Raw genomic sequence first — 15,097 nt, 5'->3', positions numbered from 1 at the left:
TGTGTATGTGTGTGTGTTGACCTTTCGTGTGCCGTTTATTTTGGGATGCCTCTGCTGGATAGTGGAATGTTTGGGAGGGGATTCTATTCCTGCTGCCAGATTCCAGTTAACACACACATACACACACACATACACACACACACACAGGCATACACTCACACACTCGGCCCTTCGTCCTTTAACTCTCGCACACTTCCTTCAGGTGTGTGAAGCTGTAGCCATGGCAGAGATACAGGATGAAACCAACAAACTCAGCTTCTGGATGGTGAGAAAATTGTGTTTTAGTTCTCTCTCTCTCTCTCTCTCTCTGTCTGTATGTGTGTGTGTTCATTGCTCTTTGAAGTCACCACTGATAATATACATAGTATATATACTGAATATATGGCAGTTATGACATTGTAAAGACACTGACAGTTCCTGTTATGAAATTTCTTGTTTATTAAAAATGTGTGTGTGTGTGTGTGTGTGTTTCAGCCGGGTAACTATGCCCATACAGTACACAGGACTCAAGACTCATTCCAGGTGTGTGATATCATTGTGGACTGTTTTAAAGACCGGGCTCGAGTGGAGAAACACTATGCTCAACAACTCACTGAGTGGAGCAACAAGTGGAAAAAAATAACTGACTCCAGTAAGTACACACTTACACACTTTTTATTACCTTGTTGCTGTTGAATTCTGGATTCTGATTGGTCAGAAGGTGTTGATTAATTTTAATCCTTTTAAAACATGTGTAATCCTTGATATGGTGAAGTTTTCGGTAAGGAGATGTTTATTTAATATTTATGGAAGGAGTTTCATTTAACTTTAAGTTTTCCGGCATCTTCTGGACAGAGGAGCTTATGCTATGTGGTTTCTCGGTAACAAGGCAAGCTGTGGTTTTTTTTTGTCTTATTAACTTGATAAAGAAAGAAAAAAGGGAGACTGGTGAAGGAATGACTGTTGATAGCTGCTATAATATAAGTAACAACAGGAACTAACTTGTATTGCCAACATTCCACAACATAAGTGACTACAGAAGGAAAAAAGATTACTTTTTCACTAGAGGAGCTTCTGAAACTAAAGGACAACTTCCCATCAGACTTAACACCTGTTTTTCAATGTGAAGTGGACAATTTGCCTTTAGATCACAAACTGAAGGTAAACAAAGATGCTGGCTGGCAAACATGCTCACACAGGCAGTACAGAGGCAAGCGAGGAGGAGCATTAGCTCACTGGCAGCAAAAAGGCATCTGTACTTCACTTCCAGTGCTTTGCTTCTCCAATGTGCACTCCCTTGCTAACAAGATAGATGAGTTGCACAAGATCTAGCAAGGATTTTACTCGCATCTCGGCATTCTGCCTCGTAGAATCTAAAGCACACACTTTGCAGAAAACAACAGCAAGCAGCTCCTTGCAGAGACTCTGCAACTTGAAACAGAAGCACATCCAAGCACCTGCATCCACCAATCTGGCCAAACGACTGAACCAGTTTCACTGTAATTTTGACCATCGACGTCTTCGTCACACCTATCCTACCTGCACATCAACAATGTCTCCCTGTCAACACATGTTCGAGCAGTGAAAAGGCTTCCCCGTTGACACCTTCCAGCCTCCCTCCTCTCCCCTCCAACTTAACACCAAAGATAAAAGAGTCACAACCTGTCTCTCACCACTGAACTATCATCATCACTGGCAGTGAAGCATGAGAATGTTTACAAGATTTTCTGCAAGCAGAATGTCAGGAAAGCAGCTGGACCGAACAGTGTCTCACCTGGCACCTTACAACACTATCTAAAGTTCTGCAGGGTCCCTGACTGCTTCAAAGTATCCAACATTGTGCTCAAAATGTACAAGCATCCACCAATCTGGTCAACCAACTGAACCAGTTTTACTGTTGTTTTGACCATCGAAGACTGGTTCACACCTATCCTACCTGCACGTCAATAAAGTTGCTGTAACATCAGTCAGTATGAAGTCCTTTGAGCAGCTGATGCTGACTCACCTGAAGTCCATTACAGACTTGCTCAGTTGATGATGCAGTGAACCTGTGCCTTCACAACTTCCTACAGCACCTGGACTCTCCTAACACCTATGAAAATATCTTGTTTGTTGAATTTGGCTCCGCCTTCAACACTGATGTTCCTGAGCTACTCCAACACCGGCAAGGGGATCACCAATTTTCAGATGGGAAGCAGTATGTGAAATTGTGCCCCCACCTCTCAGACTCCATAACAATCAGCACAGGAGTACCACAGGCCAGTGTTCTCTCACCAATCCTGTACTCAATTCAATTCAATTCAATTTTATTTGTATAGCGCTTTTAACAATGGACTTCCGACTCCCTGAGACGATACAAGGAAAAAACCTTGAGAGGGACCAAAAGGGAACCCATCCTCATCTGGGTGACACCAGATAGTGCGATTATAAATAATTCCCTTCTATAACTGTGTACTATAGAGTCAAAAAGTGCAATTGTGTAACTAGGAACTTATGACCTTGTGAGCAACTTAAGAATATAAGCATCAGAGTCATTTCTGAATTCATTATAGTTTTAAAATGAAGTCCATTTTGTTGAAGTTACCAACTGTTCAATGATGGAGACTTGAGTGCAAAACTGTTCAAAACTGTTCTTAGCAATTGCAGTCCAAAGCCATCTTCATGGTTCCTATGTGGTACCATCCACAGTAATCTCATTGATCTTTAGGCTATCCATGTGGGGCCATCCTCAGCAACAGTACTACCTTTATACCAATCACTGCACCACAACAGACAGCTCCATCAAAATCAAGTTCAGAGATGACACAAATGTAGTGTCTCTCATGTCTGACAATGATGAGACTATTTACAGAAGTGAAGTAGACCATCTTACATGATGTGCCCTTAACAACCTTGAACTTAATGCTGCCAAGATGTGTGAAATGCTGGTTGACTTCCAGGAGCATCTGTCTGCCTGCCAACCCCTGACAATCAAAGGCTCAGCTGTGTCCAAGGTTGAGTCTTTCAGATTCTTAGGGACTACCTTCGCCAACTCAATGAAGTGGGCTAACAACATAACCATCATCCTCAAGAAAGCACAGAAAAAACTGTTCTTTTTTCAACAACTCAGGAAGCTCAATGTATCTCAGCTGTTCCTGAAAATATTTTACTCAGCCATCATTCACAGTGTGCTCACTACCTCCATCACAGTCTGTTTCCCCTCTGCCTCTTCCATCTACAAGACCAGACTGCAGCAAGTGGTCCACTCGGCGGGGATCATTGGCTGTAAACTAAATAAAATAAAGGACCTATACCCAATCAGGGCAAAGAAGAGTGCAGTGAAAATCGCTGTGGACACCAAACATCTGAGCAACCACCTCTCTGTCAAGCTTCTATTGCAGAGATGCTACAGGTCCATCATCTCCCAAACTACACATCACAGGAACAGTTCCTTTCCAGAGGCTATCCAGTTACTCAACCACCCCAGTCCATAGCAACCCTTACAGAACCACCTTAATTTTTTTTTTCATTGCAGTTTGTACACACTGGCACATACACTGGATTTTGTCTCTTGTCTTTTGTCCTGTCTCTGTGTAATCATGTCTACCGCACTGATCCTTCTGCACTATTTGATGCACTGTCCATTGATGTTGCTGCACTGTATGTTTCGATGTACTGTTTAATGTTGCACACTGGCACCAAACCAAAACTAATTCTGGTGAGCACAGGTCATAGGCAGTAAAGTGTTTCTGATTCTGAAATTATGATGCCATTCTTTAATAAATAATAAATTGATTCATTGGGAAACTGCTGTGGTATAAGAGGAAGACCTGGAGACCATGTTTCCTCAACAGCTTTATAGATTTAACACTAAAAGATGTGCATTTATTTATTCGGATATAAGCAGTAAATGGATGGTGATGAATCCGTGGAGTTTGTGATTGTGTAAATCTTGGTTTTGTTAATCAGCTTTGTCATCAAGTATAAGACAATGTTTACATGCATTGTTTCATCTTCTTGCTGTCTGCAGCTTGATTATTTTTATTCTTCTTCATATGAACTGTCAGCCCAGGCAGTGTGAGCCATAACTGCCCTCCATCTGTGGGTTTGTGCGGTACTTGGGATCTATCCAGGATATCACTATACTCATAAGCCATAGTGTAGAGCATGTCTCCTATTATTGGCATCATAACGTTTGTACAGAGCAACAGGAAACTGAGAGAGACCTTCAGCATTTCAGTTATGTGCTAGTTATTCAATTCCCATAGGCTGTGGATCCACCTGTTTACCCAGGCATAGTGTTTTTCTTCACTGGAACATCCACTGTAGCAGCATGTAGTCTGCAATGCGATAAGGTAGTAGCACAGTTCTTCTGGATATTTGGACTCCATTGTTTCTACAGATAGGTACCACTGGTTATCACTTCTGAATTCCTAGAACCGGATCATGCCTCAGCATTTCTTTGGAAGATGAATGAGTAGCACAATTAAACACTGATGCTAATGGAAGGCATGTGCAATATTTCTCATGTGTTTGTCATATGCAATACCTTCTTGTGAACTTTCATAACCAGATTTGTGCCAGAATTCCAGTGTACCTGTGATGTAAATGGCAAGAAAAGCATCTTGAATCTTCTTCAGGTTCAGAGGTCCACTTTTTTTTTCCCTAGTCAGATTTGAAAGAGTAAGAAGAGTAAGAGTGGGCAATTCTAAATTCACCCAAAGAATGCATCATTGTGGTCATTCGTTAGAACTCTTGGTATCCTCTACTATTTGTGTGATGCTTCACAAAGCCATAGCCTGTCCTGTTTCCCAGTATTCCAGTTCCAGTTGTGCTAGGGCTTGAACTCATGACCTTCATTTCAGTGGTCTAGAGGTTTAACCACCGCTTCCCTGGAGGAGTTTGTATGTCCACTACTGTATGTGCTGGGCCCCATGCATGATTCACCAGATTATATTCTCTTTTGCTGCAGTTACTCCTTAGCAATGCCCATCAGGCCACTGGGTCTTTGGTCAAATGGTGTCGCAAAGATAGGGAAGCAGGAAGGTCCAGCTACAAGTCTGCCATTCTGGTACAACTAGCAACAGGGTGTATCATCAAAGCCCTTGAGCTCCATCGGGTTCATCCCCAGATGATCTAAGAGTACCTTTATGATGGGAGCCAGTGGAGAATTCCAGGTAGGAGAAAATGGCTGAAGTTCTTCAACTTTGTTTCCATTCGGGAACAGTGACAGTGGCCACAGATGTACATAATGGTTTCCTTTCTATTGGTGACTCTTAATAGGGTGTTTGGATTCTTGTGTTGATTTTGGAGTATTGCACCAGCAGCAGCTCAGTGGGCTTTCAGAGTTCTGAAAGAACGCTTCCCCACCTGCTGAAATAGATTATTAAAAGGGTTATGATGATTTTTTGACACTCCAGTATTTTCAAGTATGGTTGATATTCTCTGTGATGAATTGTGAAGTGTGAGCATCTCTATGACTTGCAGCAAAAACAGCAATAAGAAACAGCCAATACGAGTCTGCGAGGAAATCAAATTCATCTGCTGTCATGCGCAGCAAATCCCTGAATCCACTTTATTACCTCTCTATATGTGTGCATGAGCAAAGGTACAAAATGTAAGCACAGTGATAATGTTTCTAGAAGAAATTATTTGCCATGACATACCCAAATGGTTCTTAGGAACAGCAAGAATAAAAACAAACATGACATGATTTCCAGTGACAGACAGTATAAAAATAGCATAGTTTCCTTTATTGTACCTCCAGTTCTCTTTGCAGAACAGACAATTCTTACTGCCTGCATCTCCACAACCAATCTTTAATCCACATTTTTTGCGTAATTGTGCACCGTTTTATAATGGGGCATGTGACTGTCCTCAGAATTAACCAATCACATTCAAACTCATGTTCAAAAGTAATTATTATTCAGCTGTCATCAATGATGTGATTCTAATTAATCCCAAATAAAGAACAGCTGTTTCTGTATGATTTTCTTGAGATTTCCTGAATGCAGAAGCCATGGTCCACAAAGAGCTTACAAAGCCTGTACAGGATCTCACTGTCTAAACATGTAGATCAGGAAAATTTAAAAACAAGAACATTTATTACCTAAAGTACACCATACCCACAGTGTAGCATGGTGGTGGCAGCATCATGCTATGGGGCTGCTTCTCTTCAGCTGGGACTGGATAGAGGGAATTGTGGATAGCCCCAAATACCAAACTAATACCAATACCAATCACAAAACCTGCAGACAAAAAAATGACCTTCCATAATAACCCAAAGCACAAATCAAAGTCAACAAAGGAACAGCTTCAGAAGAAAAATATCAATGTTTTCTAAAGGTCCAGTCAGAGCTCAGATCTAAATCCTATTAAAAACCTGTGCAATAATTGAAGAGGGCTGTGCACAGGAGATCGCCTAACAGTCTGATAGATCTGGAGCATTTTTGTAAGGAAGAGTGGAATAAAATTGCCATACCAATATGTACTAAGTTGGTAGACTCTTACCCAAAACACTGAGTGCTGCATTACAAGCAAAGGGAGCTTTAACAAAGTATTAGTTAAGTGGTGTGCATTAATTATGCAACCAGGTTACTGTAAGTTTTTTTTTCCCTAAAATGTTTCTATATGTGTTTCACTTGAATTTTGTTAGTTTGCTCTATCATATTAAAGGTGGAAAAAGAACTGACACGATTTATCTTGGTTTAATTTTTTACATCACAAAAACCTGCAATTTTAACAGGGGTGTGTAAACTTTTTATATCCACTGTATATGTCTATACCATATGCATACTATACAGTACACACTATGCACTCTCTCTCTTTCTCTCTCTTGCTCTGTCTCTGTTTTTCTTTTAGGACTGATGTATGGTTCCCACTTGAGGGCATGGCAGTGTTTTTTCTCCTCTGCTGAGCGTCTGTCTGTTCTGCACACATCTATCTCTCACTCCCTTGTTTCGGAGGATGGACAGCACATTCGTTCCTGGCAGAAGGACGCTTTTCCGAGGAAGATGTTTTGTGGTTTTCGTGAATCACATGACCTGAAGCGAGAGTTTGCACGTGCTCAGAAGCCTTGGATCAAAAAACTCAAGAAGGTGAAAACGGGTTTCAAACACAAGAATTTGATATCCGATACACCGAGAACCTGCCCCCACTGAAAACGAAAGTCCACAAAGATGTTGAGAAATGTTGATACTCTGAGTCTAGCATGTGTTATGGTTGTGCTAGGACTCAGTTGATCAAAGCTGCTGATCAGGTTGTTTTATTGTGATGTTATTTGTTATTTCATAACATGTTTGCAGTTTAATTTCACTGTTTTAATTATTACACCCTTGTGTGAAGGGGACAGAATTTGATCTGTGCTGTACTATACTCCTGAATCCACCGGTCCAGCACTACAAACCATAGTGAGCACGCAGATTTAGGATAAGACCCAGGAAAACAATTTGTATTCAAGTGGATCCTTCAGCAGTAGTTCCACCTCATCATCAGTCTACACATATGAATCCTCCTGTTTGTCAACTTTCCTTTAAAACCTTTGGCCAGGTTGATGTTTTTTGGCATTTCTCCTCTAACATTCAATGCACAGCTCTTAATGATATTCTTGAAAGTGATGTAACAGTTTATCACATACTGTCACTGAACATTTAATTTAAAAAATCTGTATACATGTAAACAGAGCCTAAAACTTACATCGTACACCCACTTGAGTGACAATTGATAAAATAATGAAGCCTGCATAGTTTAGGTTTTGTTGAAGGAGCCATAAAATGGGTGAAATCCTAGCAAAAATATTAGTCATGAATTCCTGAAAGTCCCAGCGACATCGACAAATGGTGAACCCTGTAGTTCTCAAGTACTTATGGGTGCTTTTTCTGTATAAAAATTCAGCTCATAATTCCACAAAGAAAATTTTGCTTATTGATGAGTTTAAGGGAAAAAAGACATTTGAGTATCATTTTCTTTATCAGTATTTTTGCACAATGCTCTATGTTATCAGCAACTTAAGATTGGTTAAGAGACATTGTGTCGGACTTCACCAAGAGTGATAGAGATATTATAATATACTAATTCAATACAATTCAATTCAATTTTATTTATATAGTGCTTTTAACAAAGGATATTGCCACAAATCAGCTTTAAAGAAAGTCTGGATATAAAATTGAAATTGAAATGTATCCCTAATGAGCGAGCCAGAGGTGACGGTGGTAAGGAAAAACTCCCTGAGACGATATGAGGAAGAAACCTTGAGAGGAACCAGACTCAAAAGGGAACCCATCCTCATCCGGGTGCAACGGATAGTGCGATTATAAACTCAGGCAGTCAAGGAGAGTTTTAAGTTTTAGTCTCTTTTCTAGTTTTAGTCTCTTGTTTTTAGTTCTCTTGTATTTTGTATCTGAAGTTATCAACTGTTCAATGATTAAGACTTGAGTGTAAACTGTTCTCAGCAATTGCAGTCTTTAGGCTATCCAAGGACAAACATCCATAGCCATCTTTAGGGTGTCTGTGTGGCACCATCCACAGTAAACTCATTGTGATCTGTAGGCTATCCATGTGGGGCCATCTTCAGCAGAGTGATTTTCAGGTGAATGATGCTCTTAGCAGAAGTTTGGGGCATCAGGATGGATCAGGCAGGTCTGGAGGGCAGAAGGAGTCAGGATCACTGGTATCTCAGGAATAACGTGTAGCTCAACAAAGAGAGAGATGTGGAAGTGGCGGGCGAAGATTGTTAGGTATGCTCTTGTACTGTAATGGTTTAAGAAGATTAAATTAAAGGAGGGACTCTGGCAAGACTAGCTGTGACAGCATAACTAAAAGGTAGAGCCAGAAGGTAACACAGACATGAGGACACCCTGGGACATAAAGCGGCCAGCCACTCCACCGTCAACAAACAAACATCTCGATACACTTTTCAAAGTATTGCAATCATCATCAGCTGTCAGTGTTTTTAGAGCTCCTTTGTTACTCACTGAAAGAAGTTAAAAATTAGTTTTCTACCAGCTGTTTAATTTTCCTCCTCTTCTTTGTAAAAAAGCTTTAATTTTTTATATATGATGAACAAAAATCTCTGAACCTGTAGCTGCTCTTGTTGGTGCTTTGTTAGCAAATCCTCAGCTAATTTATTTATTGTGTATCACAAATTAGTCTTCAGTTATCACACACCCCTATTTTTGAGCACTGTTTTTAACTAAAAAAATGATCAATGAAAAAAACTAGAACATGTAATTAAAGTAATTTGGGACAAGACCTTAAAAATGTTAATGTTCTATTAGGAACAGTAGCTAGGATTGGAGATGGCACAGATGGTAATTTGCTATTCATAACAGTCTGCAATGTGTGTGTGTGTGTGTGTGTGTGTAGCTGGAGAAAGCACGACGGGCCTATCATAAATCGTGTCAGAAGGAGCAGAATGTGTTGAATAAAGAATGTCAGGCCAAAAACAGTGTCAACCAAAATGAACACACACTCGCCAAAATCCAGCAGGCCAAGAAGACGGCGGGACAGGACAGAGAACACGTGAGAAACACACACACACACACACACACAGGATGATGGTGATGGTGGTGATGATGATGATGATGATGATGATGGTTGTTTATACATGTGTAGGCTCGTGAACACTATGTGAAGGTTCTGGATGATCTGATTGGCTACACTCCACGCTACATGGAGGAAATGGAGTCAGTGTTTGACCAATCACAGGAGCAGGAAAGAAAGAGGATCAGCTTTCTGAAAAACACTCTGCTGTCCATACACACACATCTGGACATCACCAACAATCACAGGTAACTAAAAAAATGTGATTTGTAGCTTCACTACTGTCAGAGCTGCTGTTATAGAAAATATATCAACACCTTCTGACCAATCACAATCCAGAATCATGAGATTGTCTTCATAAAGAAGGACACACAACCTATCTATGTGTTTGTGTGTGTTTCAGTGTGAAGGCTGTGTACAGTGACCTGTTACACGCGCTCATGTCCATCAACGAACAGGAAGATTTGCACTGGTGGAGAAACAACCACGGGCCAGGAATGAACACAAACTGGCCCACACTGCAGGTGTGTGTGTGTGTGTGTGTGTGTGTGTGAGTGTGTGTGTGAGTGTGTGTGTGAGTGAGTGAGTGAGTGAGTGATACATTTGGTCCAAAATGGGGCTTGACAACAAGGCTTGTAATGTTTTGTGTGTGTGTGTAGGAGTGGGTTCCTCCATCTAAGAAGCAGAAACATATAAAGAAACCAAATCCACAGATTGAGGAGGGAAAAGGGTAAGATCATCATCACCATCATCATCATCGGAAACATCATCAGAAACATAGAGCTATATTCAGAGTTGATCGTCCAATCCAGCTTCACTCCACAGATTCAGCCTTTAATTCCTAAAAACATCTGGGATAGAAAATGTGCACTGAAGAAAGAAATAGCTGTTTTTTTGTTTTTTTTGCTGATTGGAAAATATGAATGAAGTTTAAAAATGAAAATTAAAAGACTAACACAATGCTATACGAATGAGAAGATGGCAGGCATTGAAATAAATCGAATAGGAGTCTTTATATTGCAAGTACAGTGGATATATAAAAGGTTTACACACCCCCAGTTTTTGTAATGGAAAAACTGAAATGATAATTCATGTCAGATCTTTTTCCACCTTTAATATGATATAGCAACCAACAACATTCAGGTGAAAACAAATAGAAACGTTTTCAGAACAGAAAAACAATTTTAAAAAACTTACAATAATCACATTCAAACTCATGTTCAAAAGTAATTATACAACAGTTAGATCCAGTCCACTAATTTGACTGGTCGAGTGGCATTTCAAGAGTTTCTGTATTTCCTATGATGACACTGGGACGTTTCACTGTGTGTGTCACTCCACTGGTCTGTGTTCGCCATGTACAATAACGCTTCCTAGTTCGAAGCGGTTACTACAGTAGAGTTAGCAACATCATCAGCAGACATGGTAAATGAAACGAAAAGAAAGAAGGGATGCCAATTTTACCTGAAGCACCTTTAACAGGAAGGTACAAATCAATGTGAGCAAGGCAGCAACTAGTCAATGGGCTATAAAGTGAGTGTGGCTTCTTCGGCATCTATTTCTGCTAGCGTAGCAAAATTAGACAGGACTTTTGGCCGTATTGTGTGCAAAATGTCACTTACTCGATAATAATTTCTTGTTTACAGATCTGTTGTATAAAAGCAATATCACATGAGGCAAGTTATTCTGAATATCAGCATTGCTGTGATTAGCTGCAGTACTCAGCCATGCTGATATTCAGTAGGATCACACTCTTTCTCCTGTGATATTGCTTAATTATCATACACCTGTCATCCATGAAGTGATTCTGATTAACTCCAAATAAAGACCAGCTGTTTCTGTCGGATTCCGACAGCTGAAGCTATGGTCCGCAAAACGCTTACAAAGCACGTATGGAATCTTAAAAACTTATAATATCCTTGCTGCATAAGTATGCACACCCCTTAACTAATACTTTGTTAAAGCACTGTTTGCTTGTAATGCAGCACTCAGTGTTTTGGGTAAGAGTCTACCAACTAATCACATCTTCATTTGGAAATTTTGTTCCACTCTTCCTTACAAAAATGCTCCAGATCTATCAGACTGTTAGGCGATCTCCTATACACAGCCATCTTCAAGTAATTCCACAGGTTTTTAATAGGATTTAGATCTGGGCTCTGACTGGACCTTTCCAAAACAGGGATCTTCTTCTTCTGAAGCCGTTCCTTTATTGACTTGGATTTGTGCTCCAGTCCCAGATGAAGAGAAGCAGCTCCATATCATGATGCTGCCACCACCATGCTTCACCGTGGGTATGATATTCTTTGGGCAATAAGCTGTCTTGTTTGCTGTCATATCTTTTAGAATTATGCCCAAAAGGTTCTACCTTGGTCTCGTCAGACCATAACACATTTTGCCACATGGTTTGGGGTGATTCAGGCAAGCTTTTTTTTTTTTTTTTTTTTTTTTTTGTGAGAAAAGGCTTCCATCTAGCCGCCCTACCCCATAGCTCAGACATGTGAAGAATACGAGAGATTGATGTCACATGCAAAGAGTAATCAGTACTCGTCAGTTATTCCTGCAAGTCCTTTAAAGTTCCTGTAGTTCTCTTGGCAGCCTCCCTGATAACTTTTCTTCTTGTCCTTTTGTCAGTTTTGGAGGGACGTCCTGTTCTTGGTGATGTCACTGTGGTGCTCCATTTTCTCCACTTTTTGATGATGATGTTGCATGGTACATCTAAAGTTCTGGAAATTCTTTTGTACCTCTCTCCTGATCAATATCTTTTGAAAAGTGAGATCTTATACAGGCTTTGTCAGCTCTTTGTGGACCATGGCTTCAGCAGTTGTGTGCAACCAAGAATACCTCATGAAAATCCTACAGAAACAGCTGATCTTTATTTGGGGTTAATCAGAATCACATCATTGATGACAGATGTATAATTACTTTTGAACATGAGTTTGAATGTGATTGGTTAATTCAGAGGAGAGTCACTTGCACCATTATAAAAGGGTGCACACTTATGCAACCAGGTTGTTGTAAGTTTTTTATTTTTATTTTTTCCTCCTAAAAAGTTTTTATTTATTTTTCACTTGAAAGTTGTTGGTTGCTATATCACATTAAAGGTGGAAAAAGTGGTGATGTAATTCTTTACATCACAAAAACCTGCAATGTTAAGGGTGGAAGGACTTGTTATATCCACTGTATATCACTGCAGCAATAGTCCTAGTTGTAAATTAAAAGACTTAATGAAAGTATTAATGAATTAATAGAGTCATATTTATGTATTTAAACTTGTCCTTGAATGACACTCTGTAGAGTTTTTGAGTGTATTTATGCATCAACTGTCAGATATTGGTGCTGGAGTTAATACTGCTAATCACTCAAGGTGATAACAAACAAAAAATGTGCTTAAATTCAAGGTCATAATTTTATGCAACTGAGACGTGTTTTAGACAAACTCCGCCTCCACATTCGTAACTCTCAAGTATCATGTGAATCACACCTGTCACAAGTCTGTTACATAAAATCCCAGTATTAAATCCTCACCTTGCAATTAACTCAGTTCTGAATACGGCTGTATGACAGGAGCGCTAAAGAAACCCAATCTCTCTCTCTCAGTGTAATGATTGGAGGAGTGCGTGTTCGAGCTCTGTATGCTTACACTGGGGAGGCTGAGGATGAGCTGTCATTCAAAGCAGGTGACCATGCTCACTTCGTAATTGGCCACACCCACACCTCTCCCTGGATTATAGATGTACGTAAGTGAGCAAACCAATAGAGAAAATAATTTGTCTCCTTCTCAATGTGTTTGTGTGTGTGTGAAGGTGAAGAGTTTCTGAAGGTGGAGGACGAAGATGACCAGGGCTGGTGTCGTGGAGTTAAAGAAGGGGGAGTGGAAGGCTACTATCCAGCCAATTATGTTCTGCCAGTGCAGTGACATCATCACTCTGCACAGTTACTGACATCACAAAGGGGGCAGGGCTTATGCTGTGATGTTTGAAAGTCGTTATGGAAACTGTCAGTCAGAATTGATAAATAGTGTGCTTCAGTGAGTCTCGGAAGTTTATTAGCTAGCAGGGGGTGATAAAGAACAACAAACTAATTTATTAGTGTGATTTTGAGGTGTTTTATTGGAATAATTTAAACAAATTTTATTAATATACTGAATATACACTGCATCCTGATTAATATTCATAAGTCAGATTTATCATTATTTACAAAAGGGCTCTAATTAATTCTGCTAAAAAACCACAGACACACACACACACACACACACACACACAAACAGATTATAAATTCTTGCTGCCCCCTGTTGGACAAAATGAGCAGTGTGTTAACCTGAAAGAGTTGTGAGATGTTTCATAAATTTCTCCTGAAATTACACCATTTCTTACAGTGCCTTTATTTGGCATTTTATTTTTTTCTGTTGTTACTGTTTCATTTGTTCTATTAAATAAATAAACCACCATCTCTGCATTACCACCCCCCCTTTCCCACACACACACACACACACACACACAAGTTTCCTTAATTAGGAATGTATGTCATGAATCTACACAAAACATCCATAATATTAAGGAGGGGAAAATTTATGAAGTTTTAACAATGTGATTATTAAAGGATGGAAAGATTAAGGCACAACCGTGACTGCCTAGACCAGGTAAAGAGTGGGCTAGTCAGAGAAGCAGCCATGAGGCCAAGGGTGACTCTCAACTTGACACTACCACCACCGTGCTTCACAGTGATGATGGCGTTCTCAGGGTGATGAGCACTGTTGGGTTTCTGACAAACTTAGTGGTTTGTGCCAAGACCAAAAAGTTCAGTTTTGTTCTCATCAGAACAGAAAATCTATTTAGCCATGTTTGCTGAGTCTCCAAATGAGATCTCATATGGATTTTTCAATTTCATATGGTTTTCTTCTCACCACTCTTCCGTAAAGTCCAGCTGTGTGGAGTGTCCAGGATGTGGTTGTCCTGTGAACAGCTCCTCAATCTGAATCGTGGATCTCTCCAGATTCTTCAGAGTTACCCTTGTCTTCTCAGAGGTGTGAAATACATGCAGGTGATTTTAATAATCTGAACGAGGAGCTTAGAAAATCCACTTAACCAGCTTTGTAACGACTCTGAATATGAGGAACTTTCCAAGCATAAATATTGACATAACTTTTGGACTTAAATCGCTGATTCTGAATATATTTTAAAACTTGGACACACTACTAAGCCTAAACTCTAAATCCAATTGTTTACATTAAACCCTAGTCCCTAAGAGAGAGAGAGAGAGAGAGAGAGAGAGAGAGAGAGAGTGTGTGTGTGTGTGTGTGTGTGTGTATGTGTTTTCTGTTTGCTGATGTAATTTAATTACTGAGCTACAAATGTTATCACACACACGCACACACATTTGGTCAACACACGGCCTTGTAATCTGTTGGCTGAAACTCTAAGCAAACAAACACAGATGTACTTGTGTATCAACAGTGTGTGTGTGTGTGTGTGTGTGTGCATTTGGACAGCTAATTTGGGCCTTAATGATCAAGTCTGTGTGACATAGTTATATTTGAATTTCTGATCTGTCTGGACACTAATCAAAATTATGCCAGATAATTATTGTGTGTGTGTGTGTG

At 39.9% G+C, this 15,097-nt stretch overlaps 1 protein-coding gene across 1 annotated transcript; it reads left to right on the top strand.

Moving 5' to 3' along the window:
• The first annotated feature begins 105 nt into the window (after positions 1-105).
• Positions 106-13,953, top strand: zgc:91999 (uncharacterized protein LOC445104 homolog). The gene is made up of 9 exons (XM_026946445.3): positions 106-265; positions 475-631; positions 6,820-7,055; positions 9,322-9,477; positions 9,571-9,746; positions 9,902-10,022; positions 10,158-10,228; positions 13,096-13,175; positions 13,302-13,953. The coding sequence occupies exons 1-9, from the start codon at positions 221-223 to the stop codon at positions 13,412-13,414; spliced, it is 1,155 nt and encodes a 384-aa protein (XP_026802246.1). The 5' UTR covers positions 106-220; the 3' UTR covers positions 13,415-13,953.
• The last annotated feature ends 1,144 nt before the right edge of the window (positions 13,954-15,097 follow it).

Source organism: Pangasianodon hypophthalmus, chromosome 1 (assembly GCF_027358585.1).
Source record: "Pangasianodon hypophthalmus isolate fPanHyp1 chromosome 1, fPanHyp1.pri, whole genome shotgun sequence".
Lineage (NCBI taxonomy): Eukaryota > Metazoa > Chordata > Actinopteri > Siluriformes > Pangasiidae > Pangasianodon > Pangasianodon hypophthalmus.
The sequence above is the reverse complement of the archived record's forward strand: the minus strand, read 5'-3'. Positions and strand labels throughout refer to the sequence as shown.